The 27,961-nt window shown below is 31.4% G+C and overlaps 1 protein-coding gene across 6 annotated transcripts; it reads right to left on the reverse strand.

Moving 5' to 3' along the window:
* Positions 1-89: 89 nt before the first annotated feature.
* LOC120782737 (actin-binding LIM protein 2) lies at positions 90-27,957 on the reverse strand. 6 transcript variants are annotated; one of them, XM_040115173.1, is made up of 12 exons: positions 27,188-27,957; positions 8,073-8,383; positions 7,329-8,003; positions 6,774-6,830; positions 5,935-6,461; positions 5,691-5,864; positions 5,473-5,612; positions 3,401-3,516; positions 1,607-1,673; positions 1,484-1,524; positions 1,207-1,407; positions 90-1,138 (listed from the first exon to the last, which is right to left on the reverse strand). In XM_040115173.1, exons 1-12 carry the CDS (start codon positions 27,189-27,191, stop codon positions 1,025-1,027), a joined length of 2,427 nt encoding a protein of 808 aa, XP_039971107.1. In that variant the 5' UTR covers positions 27,192-27,957; the 3' UTR covers positions 90-1,024. The 6 variants fall into 6 exon arrangements, with proteins under 6 accessions (XP_039971107.1, XP_039971116.1, XP_039971124.1 ...); XM_040115182.1 differs by lacking the exon at positions 3,401-3,516 and adding an exon at positions 4,801-4,889 and having other exon boundaries at positions 27,188-27,956; XM_040115190.1 differs by lacking the exon at positions 6,774-6,830.
* Between the last annotated feature and the right edge of the window lie 4 nt (positions 27,958-27,961).

Consider the following 27,961-nt stretch of genomic DNA (forward strand, 5'->3'; position numbering starts at 1 on the left):
TAGACAGCAATATAAATTCACAAAAAAAAACTGTAAAAATATATATTTGTACTTACTTTGTTAAGCGTCAGCAAACAAAAGAGTGGATATTTCACATTAAATAAATGTTAAGCATATATTTGTAAATACATATTTTTTATGCAATTATCAGATTTTCAGCGTGTTCTTTTATCTTAATTGCAATTTTTTGTTTGTGTTGTTTTTAGAAAGCAAATTAGTAATTTAGCATCATTTCTGCTTTTCGACCTATTTCGCCTTAATTATACGCGAATAAATACAAATGCATAAAGGAAATGAAAATATATATAAATCAATAGAATTCAGCATACATGCAAATATATATGGGTGTGTATGTGTGTACGTCTCGTACATATGCAACACATACGTAGTATAAGCTCTCGCAACATTCTCTTTTAATATAATGTAAAAATACATGTTTATATAAATACAATATAATTGCGAACAGAAGTAATATATGTATGTGTGTATGTATGCTACATAAAATAGAAAAAGCTCAGATTTAGTTTAAGTTTTACTATTTTTGTATACTCGTAATGGAAAGCTGTAAAGCTTGTCAGATTGATTCTTTTTTTATCGGTCAATATTTGCATTCAGGCAATTCCACTTAATCTTATTCACTATAAGAAGATAGTTGGTAGTCGATTTGGTAACTAGGGGGCAGGCGGTCTCTGACGCTTCTTCTCGTTTGCAGCTAGCTATTAGTTTCAATAGTTTTGTCTCTGGTGAGTGTAGCAGATGTGAATAGCGAAGCTATTGACATTGACTCGTAAATATCGTTTTACTATGAAAAAAGCAAGTGTATACGACGAACTTTTATACTTTTTATTATCGTTTGTAATTTCTTTTCTCTTTTGTTTTGAGTGTATATGCTTTCAATTGCTTTTTATACTACGAACAATCGCAGGTGCATGTGTGTGTGGGTTGAGACAGTCCTATTTATCCAGCCAGTTATCCGACAAAGAAATGCTGATTCAATATTATTACTATAAATTTTGTTTTGTTTTTAGAATAGTTTAGCTCGTCGCTTCAGCTCGTTTCGTCTCCATTGGGGCAGTCGGTAGAACTCGGAACGTGAACATTGCAGCACATGTTCGAATTCTACATCCGACAAATGACGCTAAGGATTGAAATGAGAATTTTTTTTATTTGAGTGAATGTTAAAAATGTTGTAGCACTTGCAGTTACCTCTAAGTTGCAGCGATCAACGTCTGTTGGTAGACGATAATTTGTGATGACTAATAAATGATAAGGATAAATCTTAGCCGGCTCATGTACGAGCAATGAGTGCGCCATGTTGGGTAAACTCCGACGAATCAAACCAGCTTGCGGATAATGATAGGACAATACACCCGAATATGTGCTAGAAGCGGGAAGCTCGCCACCCATCTGTTAAATAAAAAAATTAATATGAATATTCACAGTTGAGTTAATGTTGTTGTTGTTATATTAATGTTATACTCACCAGTGCCCGTCTATCACCATCAGTTATGGAATCAACCGAAGCTGATCATGAAATAGGGTTAAAAAGAAATGAAAGAAATTTATAATAAAAAATATTTATTATTTGAAATAGGCGCTTGCTTACCTTCTGATTTTCCGCAACTTAAATCTGTACTATGAGTTTTATCCACAAGACCTCCATATGAAAAATCCTAATGAGTGGCAAGAGTGAGAATTCAAAATGTATGAATATTACAACAATAATTTGGGTTTTTGTAGTGAATCGATATTGGTATGTGCGGATGTCTAGTAAACTTGTGTGAAGCAAAAAAAAAACTAGACTACAAAGAAGGTGCAAATAAGGAACCAAAACAAATAATGCAACTTCATGCCGTGCCAAGTAAATTAACAAATAAACTCGATTTAAGAATAAATATTAAAACAATAACCAACCCTTAATATAAATATATCAAAGAGGAACAAAAATAATGAATTTGTAATGTGTGCTTAGGGTACATATGTATGTATGTATGTTTGGTAAAAAATACATATGTTTTTTATTAAAAATCATTTTTAATAAATTTATTCACATAAACTTAATTTTTTATAATGGTGGTTTTCTTTTTGAAATATAAATCAGGGCTAAAATTAATATATAATATCTTAACATAAAATGCGAAAATCTGTAGTGAAAGCAACTACAACCAGGATTACGAATTTTTCAATTCAAATTGTTTGGATAAAAATCAGATTTTAATTTTTTTTTCCGGGATTAAAAATTAAATATTGAAAATTCTAGCTTTTAATTTAATGATAAAAAATTAAAAATATTATTTTTAAAGCTAAACATTTTGGATTAGCAATTGAGAAAATATTTAGTTTAAGATCGAGTAATAAATAAAAAAAAATTCTCTTCAAATTAGGAACTGGAAAAAATTAAAAAGCTTAAATACTTCTAACTGTAACGCTAGAATTAAAGACAATTAAATATTCTTAAGACAAAAGGAGCTATACTATGTTTATATCTTTTCTTAAGAGAAAAGGAGCTAGACTATGTTTATATCTTATTAAGGTTTCTTTTCCAAAGATTTTCAAAAGGTAGAGCATGAAGTGCAAAATCGAAAACATGTAAATTCTTAAACAATTTATTTTTACAAATTTTTTTATCCCATATTTGAGATTAAAAACTAAAAATATTTTTTTTTTTGGATTAAAACTTTTTTGTTTCAATCCAGTATTTGGGATTCAAATTTTAAATTTTTTTATTAAGATTTTCGGGATTATAAATTAAAAAAAAAATTAAATACATTGTTTGCAACCCTTCTAAGCCTACTACTACTTTTTTCATTTCTAAAAATACTGCACATACATACATTCCTTGAAAATATTGAAGCTACATTAACTTTTGTGAAAGAACAGACTAATTTTAGGAAATGTTTGCGGAGATGAAATCAATATGCAGCTTGTTTAGTAGCCCTTTCTAAACAAAGGTTGAAAAGATCTAAGACGATATATGTATAAGGACATCACTTTTTTATGTTACATAAGAAGTAGTAGGCAATCAGTATTTAGGTTAAGTAGTATTTAAGAACTATTACATGGTAATTATTAAGGGTATGAATCTTCGCAAACTCAATCATTTTAATGAAGAACCTAATAATACAAAAATTAGCTTCTTTTATTTTATATAATGAAGATTTCACTAATATTTTCGACACTATATGGTATTTTCAAAAAAAAAAATAATAATAATAATAATTTAACTATTCACATTTATTCGGCTGAAAAATAATAAAAAAAAGTTAAATGAAAATTAATGCACAAACAAATAAAATAGGAAACACAAACAACTATTTACTTGGAGTATGAAAAAAATTAAAATAATTAAAAAGGCATTATTAGGCAGATTGAAATAAAGCAACACACTGAAAGCGCTTACAGTAGCAACAGGGTGCACAGCAGTAGTACCACCAGCCGCAGTGGATGCACTGAATGTATGTGAGCGTGGAGCCAAGCCGTATCCTGGTTTAGGGACATGCCGCAAGGCGCTCACCACTATTTTTTTAATAGTTGTATGTAAGCATATATATTTCATATATGTATATCACATAAACATATGCGAGTGTGTGCGTTTATGTGCATAATCGTAAACGTGTACGTATGTAGTAGCATGTGATATGTATGTAAGTGGTCATGCAGGCGTGAGAGAATGTTGTTGATCACAAGACATTTGATGACGTTGATGTTAGAATGAAGCGTCCAAGCAAATATTCAATGAATTACAGGTGAAGCATATGATATGGTGATATATTGACAAATTTCAAAATCAAAAATGATCGACGAGTATGAAGAGTTTTACCATTTGATGAGGATGAACGAGAATTGCACGTTGTTATCATTGTGTCATTAGATAATTTAGTAGTAATCAGCAGTCAACAGCATACAAATACACATTTTCATGGCGTTGTTGTTGTTTATTTGCAATATACGTTGTTTATTTGTTATTATTATTTTGTTTGCATAGTTGTTGTCCGGTACCGTATGTGAATTTTGTGCACACGGATAATAGATATACACGAAGGCAAGCCAAAAGCAGCATTGAAAGAAAAAATATAGTAACAATTCAGAGGAAGAGTTGGAAGTGAGTAACAATAGGCCATAAGTAAGGGTAATTTTTAAATGTTTTATAAATAAGGTAATTGACGGTAAATGCCGCAACTTTATATCATATTCAAATAATTTACTTGAGGTCAGAGGGCGCTAAATCATATACATACATATGTGTATAGTATAGTAAGGGAATAATACAATTGACCAATTGTGATCCTCAATTAGAATCGGAATCGATATATAACAAAATTCTTCCAGTAATAGTTTTGAAAGTTCAATTACAGTTACTCAGTAGTATATAATTATATTTTAGCTATGTTTTTACAATGTAAGTAAGTATATAACCCTGTTAACAAGTAAGTTTAAGCATAAAAATAACTTTTTTTATATTAATTTATATAACACTATACAAAATGGGTTAACTTAAAACTCGAGTAAAATAAAAAAGTGAACAACGCCGGAAGTGCAGTACCTGCATCGATACAGTTACAGATTTGAGCGAGTGAACGCGTGTGTATATAAAAATACCTTTTGCTATATACATATATTGTAGTTTATAGGTTATGTCCAGCTAGACGTTGTTAATAACAACAATACAAAATGTTAATCACAAATGGGTTGTTTCCAGTATGAAACGTAGCAATACCAATCACCAACAAATTGAACGAGCCGAGTATATAGCATGACTTTTGCACCAAATGAGACTGTACTGTTTTTTATTAAACTTACGGAGCTATAGCCATTGCGAATAGATGGCGGCAAAGTAGACGTTTTCAATCCATATCCTGGTCTTGGTGCAGATCGGTAGGAATGTATCGCTATATTTTAAATATGTAATTCAGAATTATGCATTTATAATGGACCCAAAACAAAAATAACCGTTTAAATGTTATTGAAAAGAACTATATAAGTAGCGTAATTTATAATAAAAAAACATTTGTTATTTTAATATATCAACAATTCAAATTTTCAAAAATTATAACCACTTTTTGAAACGGACTTTAGTACACAGATATAATGCTTTGCAAAAACTTAATGAAATGAAGTTTAACTGTAGATATGTAAAACCAAATTTTACTGACGTGAAGAATATTTTTAGGCGCACTTTGAAAATATATAGTTTTTACAAGAGAGCAGCAAATCTTATTAGTTATACATATGTATTACAAAATGTATAATTTTCACAAGGGACCAACAAATCTTATTACTTTCGTATAAAGTCAACGATTTATTACTAAGGAAGTTAAGACATCTGCTAAGCCTCAATTTTTTCTTTTATTTAAAGGGGCGTTTATATGCATTTCAGTTTCTAAAACAAGACATTTTCTCCGAAAGTTGGACTTAATTTCCTTTTTAACCTTATATCTTTATATATGCACCACATTTGTCTTCGTTACTTACCGTTGTAGCTGGGTGCATTACCAAGCGATTTGCCTAACGATCCCCTGTAACTAGTCGACCGATCAAACATTTCGTCCTCATAGAAAGGCTTCTGATGATCTAAATTTCGTGATGGTGAAGCACCAATAGGCGACTCGTATCTATTCGCAGCGGTGCAAAAGTGAAAACCACAAATGTATTAAAAATGTTGATTTCATTTTACAATAAATTCAGCAAACCTTAGCTTGAGTATGGGTTCTTTGGCTGCCGAGGGTGTACGCGATGCATTTCTCGGGTCTAAATTTTGTTGTTTCCATTTTTTATATTTTGCGTGCTCTTTTAAATCTTTTGCAATGGCTGAACCAATGCCTGAATTCAATTTTTCAAGCTCTTCAGCCTCCCGTTGTAGACGTCTGTAAGATGAAAAAAAAAAAAACTAAGCACTTCTGCTTTTATATATGTACATTTCCTGTTACTGCATACGTATCAACGTCGCCATTTTTCATATTGTCGACTTCATCGTCATCATCGGAAGTAGCTACACCCCTATAAGTGTCACTGTAACGGCGTCTACGCTCCGGATCTGTGTATGGATAAGGCGGTGCTGGGAAATCATCTCTTTCGATTTTCGGTTTCTCGCCTGGTGGTGGTTTCTTTGCCGCTGGATAGTGCGACAGCTCTATGGGCTCTTCGTTGTTCATGGCAGGACTTTTGGGGCGTGGCGTCTCCGATCGGATGGCATCTACAAGCACTTTCATTGCACTGCGACTACGGGAATGTGGTCTTGAAGGTGGCCGACTGCCAGCCATTGAACCGCCGGTACTGGTGGCATACGATGGCGGCCGATGAAAGTGTGGCGACAAAGGCATCTTGTCATATGGATCAATCGGCTTGCGTAAGTAGTGTGGAGCATCTGTCAAGTAGCTATATGTGTAAATACGTGAAATATCTTCACCGCCCGGTCGGCCATATTCACGTAAAATTAGACCAGGGCTAACTGTACGATAGTGCTGTAAAATGTTATGAAACACACTGTTGTTAAAGAAGTTACGAAATAAGATATGCGTGTAAAACTACGTTATTTTTATTATTATTTTTTTTTAATTTTTGTTAATTATTTAAGCAATTATTACTTTTAAACAACATTTTTGATCAGTGAATATAAATGCTATTTTATTTTAATTCTTGTGATTTTGCATGTGTTTATCGAAAGCGCAAACGTAAGAAAGCCAAACTTAGAAATACAAAATTAAGAAAAAATATGCATATTACTTATGTACAAACCAAAGTAAAAACCAAATAAACTTAAAGAAAAAACAAACCTTGCGGCTAGAAGAATAAAGTGAACCATTAAAACTCGGCGTTCTGGAGCGCGTGTACTGAAAACAACAGAAAACCATTGCAAGCTCAAAATGTGAAAAATTAAAATAATAAACAATAAGAACGGAAGTAAATTATAAATAAAAGTTGGAAGTGGATGTTCAGGTGGATAAGGACTTCCTGGGAAAATTGAAGGCGGAGTAGACAGTTTGATCGTCGACATGGTATCCAACGAAAGATGCTAGGCATAAGCATGCACCCACTCAAGGGCGGTAATGTGTTCGTCCAATGCATCGTTGTTTTTGTTTTATTCCTTCTATATTCTTTAGATTTAGGGTGGTTGGGAAGATAATAGGTGAAACGTGCAGCTATACAATCGTGAACAAGTGCACAGTGCAATATTATTTTGTGTGCTGCTCTTCATGCTTTAAACTTAGAAATTTACCGATAAAGCTTACAATCGTTATTATATATGTAATATCATATATTTACAATATAAAAATGTTAGCCCACAGCACATATGTTTTCTCACACAACACCGAACCATTCATACTTACCATATCACTGAGCGCACTCGAACTCATGCGATCGCATTCTGTATCCGTAAAGGCACCATTACCCACCGCTGGTCCGCCACCATTTAAAATAATGCCAGACTCTGATGGCCCGGGGCCACAACGCGGGTGCCAAATTGCGCTGCCTTGTAGGTACATCTCTTCGCCATCACCGAATGGATCGCCGCACTTTGTGCAGCGTGCACAGGTTGGATGGAAGTGGTGGTTATCACCGGCTTGCAACACTTTTCCACTAATAAAGCGATTGCAGTAAGCGCATTTCACACCGAATGACTTCTGATAGCACTTTTCACAATACGGCACACCATCCTTACCCATGTACTCGCCATTTAGTATGGAATTGCATGCTTTACAGCGGAAGCACCAAACATGCCATTGTCGATCTAGTGCAACTAGTGCTTGACCTTCTTTCAACATTTCTCCACAACCAGCACAATCGTTCGGGTCGTAATCCTCCTTTAAACGTGCCTTATCAGAAACTACGCCACTAGTCATTTGCTGGTGCGCCGTGGCCCGTGTTGGACTTTCAGCTTTCGGAACTGGTGAAACCGTGCCTTCTTTACGCGACACATCGGCAGCATTCGGTTGTCGTATGGGTGATGAAGTAGCCGCTGGAATACACTTTTCACATAAAACCTCTTTACCGGTATTTGTTACCTACAAACAAACCCAAAGGGAATTAACAAAATAAAAAAATAATCAAAAATTGAGAAATCAAAAGCTCACCTTGCTTCCAGATTTGAAAGGGTTGCTACATTTGGAGCACGTGAAACACTTTTGGTGATACGTCTTTCCCATGGTCGAGACCACTTCGCCTTCGACATACTGCTGGCAAGCGGCACACTTCGTGCCATAGAGACGCTGATAGTCGGGAATGCAATAATATGCACCGTCTTTGGTAAAGAATCCGCCGGTGGCGAGCGACTTTTTGCATTGACAACACTGAAAGCAAGCTTTGTGAAAATGCTTATCGGCCACACGTAGCACCTCGCCCGAGCATTTTTTATCGCATTTTGCACAATAAATTTTTTGCTTTCCTAAAATGAAAAAGGTGGAATATAACAAATTAGTTTATTTAACAAATAATAAAAGCAACTGGTTTGAAGACTTAAATGCAATAAAATACATAGTCTGAATGTATGTGAAGTAATATAAAAAACAGGTTGTGTTTTAAATTAATTTTGGTTCTTGGGGGTTATACACATGCATATGATATACTGTAGAGGCCCGCTAATCCAGATCAATTAAAACCGTCCCCTATCCGGAATATAAGGAAATCCGGTTTACCAAAGACATATCAGAACTATGTATTATGAAAAAATATTTATAAATATCTGTTTGTTTATTATAACAAATAATACACATGTTCCAAAAAAGCAAAAATAACTTAAACCAATAAGCATAAAAGCGAATGTAGAGAATAATAAACATGTGATCCGGATTAGAGAATACGGATAGAGAATGTCGGTCCGGATTACAAGGGACATAATAGAAATTTTGAGTTTTTTAACCCTGTCCGGATTACAGTGGAATCCGGATTAGCGGGCCTCTACTGTACTTGTATGTGTGCGAATTAATTGTTTTTTGTGTGTTTTTTTTGCCATAGTTAAATATTTTGGCATTTATGCCACACGATTTCGAAAAAATTGTTTTCAAATGAACAACTTAGGATTATTAGAATCCAATGAGTGGGTTAACATGAGAGTTTCCGCATAATGATTGTTGTACATTTTTGCAACCCAAAACGAGGTAGTCACTCAATGAAGTGATTATTAAATGGTAAAACTTTGTATGAATTTTTAACTTATAGCGTTTTGTTTTCTCACAAAAATGTTGCATATATACTGCTGTATGCCCGGGGCTGTCAAAGTTGCGTGTTCCTTTCTCAAAGTATTGCCTTCAATCAGGCAAAAGTGAAACATTTTCTACTGTCTCAAAACGTAAGAGTGTCAGTTGCCCTGTGAATTTTCATTTATGGTTTCTAAAAAGTTTCAAAGTTGTTTAATGAACTAAAAGAAAATGTGTTAAATGATAAGCGTTTTTTGATTAGTTTCGCAAATTACAGTTTAAAAAATTTATTATCTTATATGTTCTAATTATGAACGAAAACAATGCAACAGCTGATTATAATATTTTGTACAACGTTGCCATATAATGAGGCAATATTTTCGTCGAGAAAAGAAAACGCTGTTAGTGTAAACGGCTATCAAACTATAAACGCGATTTTTCGAAATGATGTTTCCAGAGTCGGTGAAGAAAATTTCTCACGCGTTTCGGAAAGAATGAAGATATATTTGTCAGGTAGTGATCGAAGGAATAAGATTTTGAATAACAATTTTTTATTTTTAAGTCACTTTTTTTGAAAAATCAAAATTTTGGCTATGTCCATCAATCTTTACTTGAAATATTAATTTTTTTTGTTTTTTAAATTTGAGACAACTTTAGGCAGAAAACTCTTTCAGCGGAAGTAATGGAACCAACAATTTTTAAAACTATTCGCAGAATGTTAAAATATATTAAATTCTATAAATGTTCATATACAGTTGAACTTCTATAACTAGAAGTTCTACATAACTCGCAATCTTGATTAGCAATAGAAGTCAAATTTCATACAATTTTCCTTCCATAACTCAAAGTCTCTCTAATTCGATTTTTTGTGGATTATGGTGATTTCATTTAAGGAAGTTGAACTTTATAGATACTATATATTTATTATATAAACTCGTTTATCTAAATTGCAAGTGGTTATAGCCCCCTAATCAAAAGTAGAAACGGTTGTTTGATATTATTTATCCTTACAATAGAGTATCTAAATTACTGCAATTTTTTCATATAATATAATTGTTATATTTAAGGTATAAAGTTTGTCGTCACTAACTAAAATATATTTATAAGCACGTACTCCTAATATGTATAAATAAATTTGAAGCAGCAACTTAAATTTTTTGATAAGAAATGCTTCATAAATTGTTAAAAATTAATAATTTAATGAGTTAATAAAAATAAGCTAATGAGATGAGGAATTCAAGTACTTGATTACAAGATGCAATTTCATCATAAATATTAAATTAAAAGTGATTCACAGGAAAAAACGTATATTCACGAGCAATTTGTTTTAAATAATTGCTTTTAGATATTTCCCTAACAATTTTTTTTAAGTTTCTAAATGAAAGAGATACTTATGCATGTGATGTTCAACTTAACTTGCATTTTTATTACTAACGGAAATTTCGTCAATTTAATTACCACGAGTAACAGTTAACATAACAACGACAAGACTACATGTGTTATGCCTAACATTTGGTTTTCGGTCAGTTTACTGCACTTTCACTCAGGAAGTACATCATCATTAAAATTGTAAAGTCATTACATACTTTCATAAAAGATTTCCACACAAAACTAAGGCCGTGTCTGCACCGTGCACTTTTATAAAAGTTACATACATACATACATATGTATGTACATATGTACATATATGGCGTTACATAACTAATATTAATTAAGCACGTATACGTTTGTACTAAAAAAAAGATTTAACAGAAATTAACAAAAGTGAAAAATTAACCTCCAAAAAGTCCTATAGTTTTTATAATGACTACGGACCCCATGTAGTCAAGTATCTTAGTATGCACATAGCAAACTTATGTACAATGCATAATGTGTAATAAATTTCTAAAAAGTAAAAAAAAAACAAAAAAATTATTAAATACATAAAACAAAGCCACAGCTTACAGGCCGCGAATTTTTGAACTTCCTACTATGAAACAAAACATGGCAAAGGCCATATTTACAGATATCTGTGTATGTATTTAAATATGTCTTCAGCGGTAATTTTCATGAAAAATGTGAAAAATAGAAATTTATAAGATACAACATAAAAAATATGGCGTACTGGTTATAATTAAGCCAACAAAAACAAAAAAGTAAAAAAAAATTACTTATTTCCATTTGAACAGCTATGGACATACACAGTATATACTTATGTATTACATATGGTCTGTACAACGAATAATACATGTAAATACACGAAAACAAATTGTCGGTCAATATTTAATTAAATTCAAGTTCAAAGTATGAATGAAGAAACACATTTGAAAACGAAGGTTTTGTATGTAAGTGTATTGTAATAATAATGGTAACAATAATGGCGTGACTTCCTGCCTGAACTCTTTGCTTTATGTTTTAAAAGAATTATTGGCCTCGTTGAGTGTTATTAATTATTTCAGGCAATACATGAGTGAAGTGTATACATACATATGTATGTATATAGGTTTTTAAATATTTAAATAAAATTTAAAGAAATCAGATTTTCGTCAAATATTTGTTTATGAAATTATAAATTAAAAGAACTATAATATTCTGTAGCAACTGGTTGCAAGAGTATAAATATGAAAAACACATATGTACATATGTACATATGTATGTATGTACATACATAATATGATCAAATGAATGCGGCGTTAAGTCACTATGTGAAATTCGATCGTGATCTCTCTCTTTTTACATTTTACTTTCATTATGGGATACAAAATATTGTCAAGGTTACATTTATTTATTAATTTTAGATTATTGTAGAGTTCAATGGTTTCCATTGTTTCTCTATTTCTGACATGAAAACCGTTTTATATATTCGTTAGCTTAAAGCATCAATTATTGAATCAAAGCATCAAATCGAGAAGTTCTGTAAGTAATTAAGTATATTAGTATTAATTATTCAACGAGCTGCATAATTTAATTTGTGTGTTTTGAAGTCGTTAAAACGGTCATATTATTTGAAAAATTGTTTAAAATTAAAAAAAAATATAAACAAACTGTAATAAAATAATAAGAAAAAAATTGCATATTTGATTAATAGTATCGAACTCAAAGCAGGCTTGCGAAATTATCAATGAAAAAATTTGGATTAAAAAAATGAATCCGCCAATGAAAATCTAATTTTTAATCATTTAAGTTGGAGTAAAAAATAAGAACATTTTTTTTCTAAATCAAAAACCGGAATGAAAAGTGATAAAATAAAAATTTTACAATTACAAATTAAAACCAATTATATGTATGTAAATAAGACAAAAAGTGCTTAATTATGTTGAAAAATAAGCATTCCTTTATAAAAATATTAGGTATAATAACATTTCATATTAAATTTAATCAATTTTTTTAATTGCGTTGGTTAATATTAATGGTATTTTGGGAAAAACTTTTTTTCAACCCGATATTATGATTAATAGATATTTTAATTTCCAATCAGAATTATTAAGGGGTTATGTACAGTTAAAATTTTCAAAAATTCGTTTTTTATTTTATTTTCCTAATGTATGTACATACATAGTATATTTAAGAATACACACAGAAAATTTTGTATCGTTCCGGTGAATATTTTCGAAGTTACACGCAAATTTGAAAAGGCGTCACAAGGCCGAACTCTAAACGCGTTTTTCTCAAAATGGTGTTTTTAAAGTCGTTGACCAACATTACTCGAAAACGGCTAAGCCGATTAGTCTCAAATTTTAAGACGAGCTTCTAAAATATATCTAAACGAAGATTTTTTCTCTCCGATAAATAGTTGTTTTATGAACAACTTAAAGCCGAAATTTTAATCAAAAATCGATTTTTTTAGAAACCGTCGTTTTGTCTAAAAATTTGTTTTGCTTATTCCTTCGATCTGCTTTACTTTTTTTTCTTATTTAACATTACTTTTACGAAATATGCTTGTTTTTTAATTTCAGGGAATCCAGTTCACCGCAAAACAGATTTTTTGAGAGGAGCTCCTAAAGAGTAGTAGTAGTTCCTATCCCAATAAATATTTTTACTAATACTAAGTGTTAAAATACAGTTAAAAGATACCATAATATGTGTACAAATTTTTAGATCAATAAATTTAGAAGTTTTCTTAGAAAATAATCTGGAAAGTTCGCTTTTTTCGGCCTTCTAACTGTATATAACCCCTTAAAAGATTTAGGGCCGTGTTCTCAATGTTTGATTATGATAAATAGATTGAAACACTTCAATAAGTATGTATATAATGTCAAATTTATGAATTTCATATTATATTTATTTACAAAAAAAAACAGGAAAGGTACAAAAAAAGAATGAAAATTTTATAGACAACAAATAAGGTTGAAAAAGTACTATTCTTGCAATGTTTGATCACACCTTATGCTATATGAAAACATATGTATTAGTTTAAGGGAACGCATGGTGTGAAATTAAAAAAAAATCATATTTCGATAAGTTAAACGTTTAAAATTAACGTAATAATTTTGAGTCACAGCCTTATAAATTGTAATCGCTTAATTTATAAACTCAAGTCTCAAAAATCGCTTTTTTTGCCACATTAAACAACGAAAAAAAAAACAAACACTATTGTCGAGAGTTTATCTTTGTAAAATATAATACTAAGGAATATTCTCTATTCAAAGCTCATTAACTTACAATACAAAAAGTTCTTTCACTGTTCATTGACATCAGATTAATTAGGAGTTCCTATAATTATACAAGAACTCCAATTTATGTATACGAATACAGTGCATATTACTTGAAGAATGAGCTCTTAAGTGGAGAACATCATAATTTATGTTACGCGTGCTTTTAGTTGTGAAACTTTACAAGCGTGCGTGTGTTTGTAGACGAATGTACATAGTATATGAATGCATATATATTTTTGAATTTCATATAGAACGAAGTGAAATTCCTGCCCACTGGAAAAACAAAATATGTACGAAAATAGATGCTTCGTAGAGTTGCGCAATGAAAAGAGAGAAATTACAAATACAACCACTTGTGTTATGCATACCCAGTTTGCATTCATGTGTGAATGTATGCATGCAGTGGGATTGAAAATAAAAAAAGTAAATAAATGGAGCAACTCATTTACAACGCAACGAACTCACGATTTGTATAGGGATTAGTAGGGCAATAAAATCGTATATGCATTCACAGTAATTTTGCAGTGAAAATATTGTCATTCGCTGGATTAGCTTAAGCTAACTCGTCCCGTTGCTATACATAGCCAGATGGAGAGCGAAGATGGCGCTAAAAGTTGAGTTAAAAATACGAAATGAACTGCAAAGTGTATGTAAAGTTAGGATCTGGTATTAATATTCTCAAATACTTAATTACTTTGTGAAAATAGTGTAGGGATTAAGGAAATTGTTTCTCTAATCTATATAATTTGTAAGCGGAATTTTTCGTGAAAATTTCATTTTGTTTCTGTCAGCTACTTTAAGTTACAAATGTCACAAAATTCTAATAAGTTGTTGCTGAAAATAATATTTGATGTGAGAATAAGTATATCAATTACACAACCCCGCTTATTTAATTTACAATTATAATTAGTTGAAAACATCAATATTGACGCATTATTAGTGTCTACGGTATGGATTCATGTTACGTGTGCTGGATTTGCGATCTCCTTACTCATTTATTCATATTATCATAATTATTCGTCGAAGTATTAAACCATGGTACAATCGATCTGATTTTTATGTTTCTTATTTTTTCAAACATATTTTATTAACTTTATATATTTATTGAAAAGTAATCAAATCGTTCAGACTTTGCCATGTTAATATTGGAAGTATAGAAATACCGTTATGATAGATATTTTAATTTTGAATTTATTTTACTTCAAAAATTCTACGTGCAATTAGAAAAAAAGATACTTTTTTTTGAAGTATAATTACTCATAAAATTTTGTTTAAATAATAAATAAATACATATATAAAATATTATTATTAAATAATAAATCATTGATGATTTGAGTCTTTAATAAAACGATCTTATTCATAGTTCAAGTAATCAGCTGGCAAACGACCTGTTTAGAACTAGTATTTCTAGCATTGACCTTATTAAAATAAAATAGCAACTGATAAGTTATCATATGTGTGAGGTGAGAAACTTTGCTTAGGTAATATCAATTTTTGAACTATAAATAGATTCTTAGTAATTCGAATTATTTGTGTTGTTTTGTTATTGTATACGCAACTTTTAAGAAATAGAAATTAAAATTATCATATTGGAAAATTATCTTCGAATAATACAAAAGATCCTCAAATAATCCGTAAAATTAGTGATTCTAAATTAACTGAAGCGGTGAGCTAAACTATAAATAATGACATATAACTATATGATATATGTATGTAACTGGGCGCTTACCCGAAAATCACACTACAAATAAAAGAAAGACGTGAGTTTGGTTTATGTAAATAAACCTCCAAGCTTATGTGTGGCATTATAAGCTTATTATAACGTTCAGACTAAAATAAACCTTGGGGTTTCACCGAATTGTATGACTAAAGCAATGTTCTAAGCAACAGTATAGACATTTGTCTGAAAATATGAAATATAAAGATGGCGCGAGTGAAAACAATTTAAGAGTTTAAACTTCACATTTGAGTAAATTTGTGAACAGAAATCTTACAAGAGTAAACAAAATTACTTCAAGGAGTAAGGAATACTTAACAAATATTTAAGACATTGTGCGGCAACCGATCTCAAAAGTAATTATGTAACACATTCATATATGTACATATGTATATAACAAGATAAAAAACCATAATATCCATCGGTATGCAAAATATAAAAAAAAAATATTTTGTGTTTATTTGTATAATCTGTAAGTCTTTGTGTATACCTATTCAATTTTGTGACTAACTGTGGGTGTGTTTTCACATTGCTTTTCACTGTTTTCTTCGCTGGTTTGCTCCCTGCTTCTTTAGGTGCTAATATCTATATTATTTCTGTGTGTTTTTTGTATTAGAACGTATTGAATGCATAGATTCATAATTGCAAAATTGTATGTATATTGAACATTATACGTATAGAAATATGCATGTATGTATGCAAATAATCGTTCTAATACTTAAAAAATCTTGAATAATAATATACGTACATACATTGATTATTATATAGAGAAAAGAGAATTAGCTGCTGAATGAAATAAAATAAACTTTCATAAAACATTTTTTTTTGAATTTTCATAAATTTTTCATATATTCAATTCTGAGAACTTTTACCAAAATTTACCAAATATTTGTCACCCGCTCATTTATTCTTTATCGCCGACTGCAATAAAATTTCTATCAAAATGTCATCAACATAGAAATCACTGTTTATATGCACATATATATGTATGTAGATATAAAAGAGTGAGCGAATAGAATACATACTAACTGCGATAAGAAGTAATCAATAAGTGCAGGTGTGTTATATAAAATTTCGACTGATCATGTTACTTGAAGGTGTTGCTATTTTACTAAACCCACTAACATAATATGAAAAATTTTTGCCTGTTATACCGTGCAAGTCACGAGTTAAGTTTATTAATGTGCTTTTAAATTGTAGAAATGAAGGTGTTTCTTAAGCAAACATTTTTTAAAGAACAAGATATAGGCACTTATGTACACTAAAACACTCAGATCGTCGAGTATATATTAAGAACAAAGTATATATTTCCTTATTATCTTAAATGTCAATTGATTCATACACAAATATACTTACTTATGCATGTACAAACATGGGATGTATGAATGTATGTGAATGCGTTCGATTTGCGGCCTATAATGGCATTTTATTTTGAACAAGTTGCTATAAATAACTGTTTAAAGTTTTATATGATGTTTTTTCTCGATTTCTTTGCTACTGAGTCACAGCTAAGGTATTTAGTTTGGCAAATTTTAGTAATAATATGTAAGTACATGCATACATGCATATGTATGTAGGTGGAAAGGAATGAACATACATAAGTAAATAAACAAAAAAATTGACGGCGATAGAGAACAAATTCAAATTGTGCCTAAGCAGAATAAAAATGGTTCAATATAAAATATATATAAACATACATGTTTTATACATATGTATATACACAAAAAAATAGAAAAAAACTTAAGATGTCTATGCTTCGTTCTGGATCTTAATCCAGACAAAAAAATAGCAACCGAATTTAGCAAATTTAGAAGAAATACACTAAATATAGTCGCACATAAATATTCTTAATATATACATACATATGTATTCTTAAATAGCCCATACAATATCTACAAGTATGTCAATGTGCGAAAATAGCTCAAGTCATCTTAATTTAATGGGGGCAATTTGAGGTATTTTGAATAACTTATTCGAGACACGCCGTTTTCTTTTAGTTTTAAAAATAATATACTGAAATCTTCTAAAAGTAAGCGTTTTTCAGTTAAAAATTAATTTTGCCACGTCAAAAACGACGAACATTTTATTTAAATTTTTTTTTCTTGAAATTCCACTACTTTTGACAATTTTTGATATTTTTTGCGATATTCGGTCATTTTACGGACAATATCTTTTAGTAGTGTTTGTTTTTATGTTTTATCCACGCAGCAGGCCGAACCACTGTAGCAGTGAGGGAACTTGTTTTTAGCGCCGCCGGAGATCGCATGTAAAAGAAAATATTTAATTTATATCTCAAAAGGTGTGCTGTGTATTCTTAAAATATGTACATACATATGTACAAATATAATTTAAAAAATTCGATTTTTTAAATTTCCGAAATTGGCTTTTTTTGTCTGTCATACCAGTTCAACCCCTTAACATATAGAAAAACTACAATTATAATTAAAAATACAACGAAAATAACAGCTTTACTTAAGGAATAAAAATGTTTGCCTTAACTTAAACTTTTTTAGCTTATCTACATGTTTATATGTACATATATATCTAGCAGATCATATACATATGTATTAAAACCACAGAAAATATTGTGTTTTTTTTTTATTTATGGTATAATTACACTCTTGCAACATGTTTCTACAAAGTATAATAGTTTTGTTCACCTAACGGTTGTACGTATCACCTAAAACTAATCGAGATAGATATAGGGTTAGGTATATGTATATAAATGATCAGGATGACAAGAAAAGTTGAAATCCGGGTGACTGTATATCTGTCCGTCCGTCCGTCCGTCCGTCCCATAAAATACTAATAACTAACTTAAGATATTAAACATTAATTTGATACAGGGGACATCTGTGGACAAGGTTTAATGTACATACATATCTCTCAAATCGTTCAAGCCAAAATAACCAAATTCGCTAAAGATAAAGTGTGAAAATGGATTACATCGGAAGATAACCCTGCTCGCTCCACATATAACGGTTTTGTTATAAACTACTAAAAGCTCTGTCAATCCAACGTAGAATAACTCTAGTCAAGCTTTTCGGACTCCAACACTCCAGCTCTGAGACTATAGACGCAGTACCCGCCGGAGGAAGCAGAGAAATACCTCCACTCCGTTCGAAAGACCAGGTGGAGAAGGATCTGGCTACACTTGGAATCTCCAATTGGCGCCAAACAGCGAAAAGGAAGAACGACTGGCGCGCTGTTGTAAACTCGACTATAACCGCTTAAGTGTTGTCTACGCCAATAAAGAAGAAAAATATATACAAAATTGCTTGGGTTCCGATTCTCTGGTACACGTTTTACACCTTAAGGTATTTCTCTGGCTTTAATTTCTGCAAATTGTAAGAGTATATTAGCCCTTCCTTACTTATTATTATTTTCAAACACACATTGCACTGGCGAAAGATTATAAAAAGTGTTTGAAGATGAAATACAATTCATTTCAGAAAAAGAAAAAGGCAATACATAGAGTAAAAAACGAAAATTCAATTATCCATAGATGATAAGGCAATAATGACGGCTCTGCTTTTCTCTCACAAACACATACTTACACATGGCAAACAGGTGGAGACTTGAGTGAATGTGCACGCCGGCTGTGCATATATGTACATATATGTACATATACATACATATATACGCAAATGCACATTTCTAACTACTTGATAGAGCGTTTAAGTACTTGTGCGGTAAATGAATTCAATTTCGAACATACATACATATATACAAATACAATTACATTTATGTATATGTACATATAGTGGGAGATTGTTTGTACATACATAAGTATGTGGTTAGGTCGGTCAAATGAGTCGCTGTCTAGATATGATTTTAATAATTATATTGTATTTATAACCTTTTATAAAATAAGGTCTTTATATAAATATGTATTTATTTATGTTCAACTTCCAATTAGCTATAAAAAGTTTATGGTTTCTATAAAAATTATTAATAAATACGTTTCTTTAGTAAAAATCACTTTGAAAAATTAAACAAAAAAATATTTCCATAACGCATTCTAACAGTTACATACATTTGTGCGTACATTTTCAAATAAACACATACATACGCACATATAGAGCCAAATTTGAGATGACGTCATATACATATGTATGTAGAAATACAAAGTGGTTTTCAACGAAAAAAAATATAAATAAAGAAAATCTAATAAATTTTATTAAAATTTGTTGATTCTGGGTTGAAAAACGAGTTTGGCGATAAATATCTATGGAAAAAGTAGAAACGATCAAAAGTAAATAACATAAGTTCAGCAAACATAATTTTTTTTACACAACTGTATGTGAATTCGTATGTGCACGAGCAAACTAACAAAAAGCTGTGAATGTTTGCAGGTTCAGTTGGTTAAGTCATGGTTTGACGTATGTACTTGACGCTCTCTTCACGCCGCTTCTCGCTATCACGGCAAACACTCGTTAACCCCACGATATAGCACAAAAACAAAAAATAGTAATGCTCGTTCGCTGGAAAGTATGATTTTTATTGCTTGTGTATTGTTGTTGCTTTCTTTTTTGCTTAAAACAAGTCGGGCGTAGTTAATATTATGTAATCAAGTTTTTCATTTGTTCTCAGAAGTTCTCACAGCGGCGTTATCAACAAATGACAAGAACAATAGCACACACACACATGTAACTGTACAAATATGTATGTATGTACATATTTATGTTTGCATGTATGAATAAAATTGTTTTTGATTCCGAAATCGACGTGTGTACGTATTTGTTTATTTTAAAATAAAATAAAAACATTTTAACAACTTTTATAGTTTTTCGCTGTTTCCTCGTTTTCATATTAATTTATGTTTAGAAATGTATGTACATATGTACATACAATATAATATATGTATGTACATACATACATACATATATACAAATATTTAGTATGTATGCTTGTAGGCTCATGTGGCATGGTTAAGCCTTCAAGTGGAGTCGATGATGTCACCCGGAGCCGCTAATTGAGCAGATATGTATGTACATATGTATGTATGTACATACATGCGAATTACTTATTTAATGTTTGTAAGTAAATGTTGTGTATGCATATTTACATACATACGTATATACATAAGCAAATTCGTGTGCATATACATATGTACATATGAATACATTTATGTAGTTATGTACATATGTATATATATACATATGTCTGTCAGCGAATACATTCCATGTCGTATGTACATGAAATAAACATACTTTAGTATGTATTTAGTTCATTCATTTAATGTTAGGTTATGTGTGTACACATGTAGGTCTGAATGAATATTTAATTGAGTGTGAAAGGCAATAATAGCTGTTTTGGGCAAATAACCGCCGATATAATAAGTCAAACATAACTTCAGTTCAAGAATTATAAATAAAATATATTTTTACATAGTATTTATATATTATATATATAATTCGAATATTATTTTGGCTTTCAAAGAAATACAAATGACCTATATTTCTTTTTTATTTGGAGCATTGCCTATTTGATTTTATCAGCTGTTGATTCCGTAGTTTTACGTAATTTATAACAACTCTTCTAGCGCAGTCGCAATAAAATCCGTTCAGATATGACTTAGAAGGAGGAAAAACGGGCGTGAGACATTGACACAATTTTAAGCATGAATATGTATAATCAAGAAATGCTTTGAAAAAAAGTATATAAATAAATTACACTAGATTACAGTAATGCTACCTGATCTTAGAGGCTGCTTTCTGTTAATTTTGGGTTGCTTAAACCGAAAATGATAGTAAAAATTTGCTAACCCGTAGGATTTATTGCTTTATAGTCAAGGGGTGTAAACAGCAAAAATAGTTGTACGTGAATGAAAATTTGTTAACTCAAATTCATAATCAGGACACCTTAAATACCACACAGACCTCCTAGCGCATCTGTCGCAATTTTTTTCTTTAGATTTGCTGAGTAGTGTTATTTACATATATTAAATAAATACATACATATATCTATCTTAGAACCAGCATCAACACCAACAGCAACGTCAGCCTCGAAATCCAACGCAGAATATCTCTCGCCAACAGCTGCCACTTTGGACTAAGTAGGCAATTGAGAAGTAAAACCCTCCCTTGACGAACAAAAACTAAACTCTATAAGTCATTCATTATTACCGTCCTGCTATATGGTGCAGAGGCATGGACGATTCTGCGAAAGATTTATGGTCCTTTGTGCGTTGGCCACGGCGAATATCGCATTCGATGGAACGATGAGTTGTATGAGATATGCGACGACATTGACATAGTTCAGCGAATTCAAAGGCATCGGCTACGCTGTCTAGGTCATGTCGTTCGAATGGACGAAAGTATCTGCTCTGCTCCAGCTTTGAAAGTATTCGACACAGTACCCGCCGGGGGAAGCAGAGGAGGAGGAAGACTTCTACTCCGTTGAAAAGATCAGGTGGAGCAGGACCTGGCTTGGAATTGCCGCCACCTTGCGAAAAGAAGAAACAACTCGGCTATAACCGCGTAAGCGTTTTCTACGCCATTAAAGAAGAAATATAAACAATTTATGTCATAATTCTTAGAGCTTATAAAAAATAAGCGTGGGTGGTGCCATGCCCATTGTCTAATTTTTACACCGCTTCACTTAACCCCCTTAAGTGTCATTTTATTCCTCTGGATCATTTAATTATCGAGTAATGCATTTTAAGCACTCCACAGAAGGAGTCCACGTCATCCAAAATTTAACTATATATGTACATACATACATATTTATATACATATGTACAGACACAACTCCACATATATTTCGATTAGGTGATACAAAAAACCGTTATTTAAACAAAATTATAATACTCTGTAGCAAATATAGTATAATCGACATGGCCGAAATCGTTACAGAAATTTTAGTCCATTTAATATAAATATAAAATATGAAAACTTCGATGGATTAACAAAACATTTATGGAAAATATGTATTTTATTGTATTACTATTAAAGTTGAAATTAATATTAACTTTTATAGTAAAGTTTTAATATTTAATCAGCAGACAGAGTATTGTGTGTAGAAATTGAGAAACGAAAAGTTTTGATATTACTTGGATGTCAAAAGGTCAACGCCATTCCCCGATGATCAACGCTGTTGACTACTAAGAACCAAAAGCTGCTTCTGTTGTGGCATGCAATGGGAGCGTTGCTGACAAAAAAAAGCACACACACAACAAAAACAAAATGCTCGCCAACATACGGAAGCCCATTTCTTGCATGCACACCCTAATACAGCTCCCACACAATTCCTGCACTGCGCTGCCGCCCCATACATACACACTCAGACGTCGGTTGCCCTACACTCTGTGTAATGTTGTAATGTTTGACATTTTTTATGTTGTTGCCGTCACAGTTGTTTTTGTTGCTGTTGCTGTTGCCACAGTTTCTAACAGTCAGATTCACTTTAGTCGAGTACCCAGTACGAACGCCACTCTCTCAATCCGATCCAAGTACCTAAAGTACTATGTGATAGCACTGGCGATGCGACAAATGTGTGGAAGTAAATGACAAATACTCGTAAATAGAAAAAATTAAATAAAAAGTAAATTAAACGTGTAAAAATGAGCAGAGGTGTGCCGCCGCCGCTTGCTCGGTCGCTCAGCTGAAGAAGAAACAAGGAAATTAAAATTAAATTCAATTGAACTAACTGGCAGAGAGTCAAGTGCAGGTGACCCACATTCACGAACTCTGGTCAATCGCTTCATTTCGCCAAATCCAAGCGAAGACACAATGTAAGATAGAAGTATACATACTGACAAGTACAGATAAAAATGCAAGTAAATATGTACATGTGTATTTACTCGGGTATGCGTTTGTAGATATTTAGGATGGGGAGTATGTAAGTATAGCATAATGAGTTGTTATCTTACATTCCTGAAATACCAGAATTTGAGGATATATTTGGATACAAAATGTTTATGTGTATCTTTGGAAAGCTAACATATTAAAGATATAAAAATAATAATCAAGTACGTAATCAAACAATCAATTATATATCAATGATATTAAGATTTATTTTTTTATTAAAAAAAAATCGTTAAATTAGGCTCCACCTAAACTGTCATACATGTTTTAACTTGACTTATCAGTTTGTATGTTTACTATGCGCTATAGTGGGCCTATCTGAACAATATGTTCGGAGATTATAGCATTGCCGTAGACAATAATTCATGTCAAGTTTCCTGATATCTTGTCAAATAAAAAGTGTTTCCATAAAACGACTAAGTTTACATTGAACAATTTATATGGCAGTTATACCCAATATTGTCCGATATCGACGGTTCCTTTCAAAAACTGAGGAACTTTTATATACAGAAATCAGTAACAGTCGAACGGGAACATTTGTATACTTGATAACACCCGATCTTCTTCGATGTCTCTTCTGAATTTTACATACTTAATGGCGAACTTAATGCACCCTTTTCAGAGTATATTAATATAGTATATATAAATTACAAGTTGCGTTGCACCGAATCAGGTCCCCGACTATAATCAGATCAAACAATATTTAAAATAGTGTGAGATGTAATCAGTGCTTGAAAAGATATAAAACAAGAGCTTTCTCAACTCTTCGTGTTATAACAATTAAGTTAATCTTTAAACAAAATAAGTATCTCAGCTGAGTGAAACCCTGCTTTATATGCATTTTTGTTAGTGTAAGCTAATTATGTTAATTTGCGCCAAAGAGCAAATATAATAACAAAAGGCAGATCCAAAGGGACAAAATATGCAAAAGGGAATAGAAATTACAAGAAAATTTCTTTAGCCGCTGACCAAATGAAATTATTTTACTTGCTTTAGCAACTTCTTTTCTATGAAAACTACTTAATCCGCGAACCCGCTAAATTAATTTTACTCCAAAATAAGTAGGTCATATTTGAATACTTCGTAAGATGACTGCTGATACGTATGTACATATGTATGTATAACGGAATAAAAATTCTAAACACAAAATTTTGTAGAAACTTTACGTTTCATTAAAAAAAAATTTATAAAAAATAATTAGTTAAAGTTGTAGTTAAATAATTTAAAATATAAAAGCCCATATTAATACTTCTAATATTTCTTTACAGTGGCGAGAACAATACATGTATGTACATATATGTATGTATATATGTATAATTATATTTCTTCAAACAAGTTTACAAATACGGATGTACTTAAATTAAGTTTTCATTATTAAACTTTTTCATTTCATTAGCGCTGCGTGAAGTATACAGTAAATATGCACAGAGATAAATAACAAAATATATACATACATATGTAGATGTAAGTTACAAAATGAAAGTCAATTAGTTTCAAAATATTTAGTTCGAACAGATCGTTCACTTCAAAACATAAAATAACCAATTTTAAATTACCAGCAGAGATTTTATTTACTACATACATACATAAATATAGGTTTCTGCGATCTCTTAAGGCACACAACAGTTAAGGCGGGACTAATTGCATATCAAATTGGAATTTATAACGAAAAATAATTGATTTATTTTTAGCAATGTATGTACATACATAGGTATGTAGTATGTATGTATTTCAGATATTTTTGTGAAACTAAATAAAAAAGAAAATTAAAAAAATATCTAAAAATAATATAAAAAAGGGGTCGGCTTTAGTATACCATCCCACGATTTCGGGGTTAAAAGTGGTATGGTTGGATAGGGCTGATGCTCCAGATTAAAAAAAATATATAATTATAGCCGCCGCAAACTTATAGTCTTCGAGATATATGCATTTAAAGTTGAAAATTTCGCAAATTTAATTTTGCAATTTCTTGATTTATAGCAACTTTTTCTTTCACATTACGCACTTTTTATACACTTGCACTTCACTACAATATTTCTACATGTTTATTTTTTATTAATATTTTAGATATTTGCTTAAAATAAGCATTTTATATTTTACATAAATATTATTACACACACAATAACAAAAAGTGTTCCGTGTTGTCAAATAATAAGTGTTACCATAACCCAAACGATTGAAAACAATAAAAATAAATAAAAAAAACTCAAATGCAGGAAAAAAATTACTATGGGCGATCCAACACCGGGGTGTGTCAGGTTTTTACGATTAAAACTCTTTTTTGGGTTGGCGGCCTTCGGCCGCGCTTCAAAAAAAAAATAACCCTGGCCGATCCAACACCGGGGTGTGCCAACAGTAGGGTGTGTCAGGTTTTTTTCGAGTAAAACTTCCTTTTACGTTGGCGGCCTTCGACCGCGCTTCAAAAAAATAACCCTGGCCGATCCAACACCGGGCTCTGCCAACACCGGGGTGTGTCATCCTTTTTTTCGAGTCAAACTCCTTTTTGCGTTGGAGGCCTTCGGCCGCGCTTCAAAAAAATAACCCTGGCCGATCCAACACCGGGATGTGCCAAGTTTTTTTTTCGAGTAAAACTCCTTTTTTGGTTTTTACTGATGATATAGCAAGAAAAGGGATAATGATTTATGTATTTTGTGTATAAACCTATTTTTTATTCGTTTGATAAATGTGTAGATATGGCAATACTTATTATTTGACAACACGGAACACTTATTGTTATTGTGTGTGTAATTAAATTTATGTAAAATATAAAATGCTTATTTTAAGCAAATATCTAAATAATAAAAATAAAATAAATATGTAGAAGTATTGCAGTGAAGTGTAAGTGTATAAAAAGTGCATAATATGAATGAAAAAGTTACTATAAATCGAGAAATTTCAAATTGAAATTAGCGAAATTTTCAACTTAATATGCAAATATCTCGATAACTAAAAGTTTGCGGCGGCTATAATTATATATTTTCTTAATCTGGAGCATCAGCCCTATCCAACCATACCACTTTTAAGGCTGAAATCGTGGGATGGTATACTAAAGTTTCTCCAAAAAAAGAGTTTAAGTTAAAATCCGAGATCATTGTTTTAAGTTTTAGACAATATTATTTTCGCATTTAACTTTTTAATTATTTTTTTAAATTTAATTGTTCCTATATTTATAAATATGCATACATACATACATACATATGTAGCCATTTACAAAAAAAGCACCAAATTTGTATACACCCATAAAGAGTTTCTAATGAGTATAAGAATTTATCATTTAATTCATTGAGCATTAAAATGCACTTGGCTACTTTCTTGAATGAAGTCCCTTATGCCATTGAGAACAAGACACAAAGCAAACGGTATAATGCGTGATTGAGTTGAAAGCATAGCTCAAAAGCATTTACAATAGAAGTGGGAATATCCAATAAGAAATTCTATAGCGATAAGAGTATGAATGACGTACACTAGCAATTACAACAACTACGGCACAGCTATGATATCATTCTTCGAATTTTCGAAAATTCGAAAAACAATTGGATCCAACACTCACACAGCACGGTATAGCAATCAGATTGCGTGCAAAACGAAGGCAAACCATGATAAATGATGCAAAGAAAATAAAACAGGGAGTGGACATGTATGGTTGTATGAGTTTATGTACAAGAGAGAAACATGACATTGTATGGGATTCTCTCCGTCATTAGAGATCATTGTCAAAAATAAAGTAAAATAATTTAACTAATGAATATTTGACATACACTACTTCATTTTTTTATTTTCTTTTAATTTAAAAACTTGCAAATTGACGACAACTTTGTATACTGTTATTTGACGAATTTAATTAGTATATTTTGTATTGTCACACGTTTGTGCAACAATTTGCACTCTTCTTACCCATCTTTCTCGTTGCTCCCTTCTCCGGCGTTCAAATACACGTACTCTGTCTGCTACAAATTTACTCGATAGCTCGTTGTTGTTATTTTATTGTTGTCGCACCGCGTTGTGTGTTATTCGAAAAGCACCACACCAATATCTATCTATATACTCTTCTCACGTTTACGGAACAGCACTCAACACAGCACAAATTGGACAATTTCTTTAACCACTACCACACTACTCCGTAACCGATACCACACACACACGCACCAGCATGTACGTATGATTATCGACTAACCAATCGACCAATTGACCGATTCCAACTAGAATTTTATCCTTAGCTTATTTCCAATTGCAAAGCACTTGTATGCACCTTTCCGCCCTTTTTCACTTCGTTAAATTTTCTATTTGTCGTATATATTTATTACTGCCCAGACAGTTGCGATTAACTCCACTTTTACACTTCTAATATTTCAACATGAAATTCTTTTTAAAGAACCACTGGACAAAAGTTTTGCAAATACAAATATACGGAGATCGAAACGAATTTACAATGCTATTGATTTCTAATATTCACAGATAAACTTTTACAGCATGTTTTTTTTTATACTAATTTTACAGAGTTTTTAGCTACCGTTTGCAATCGACACCACTGAATAGGATTTTCTTAATTTTGCGCACCAAAATTAACCACCACACACCCGCTTTCAGTAACTATTGTCAGAGCAGAGTCTGCTTAAATTTTCGAATGAACACTATAACCAGAGAACTCTTTTCGCTGTTGTCGAGCGA

This window comes from Bactrocera tryoni, chromosome 1 (genome assembly GCF_016617805.1).
Source record: "Bactrocera tryoni isolate S06 chromosome 1, CSIRO_BtryS06_freeze2, whole genome shotgun sequence".
In the NCBI taxonomy this organism is placed as follows: Eukaryota; Metazoa; Arthropoda; class Insecta; order Diptera; family Tephritidae; genus Bactrocera; species Bactrocera tryoni.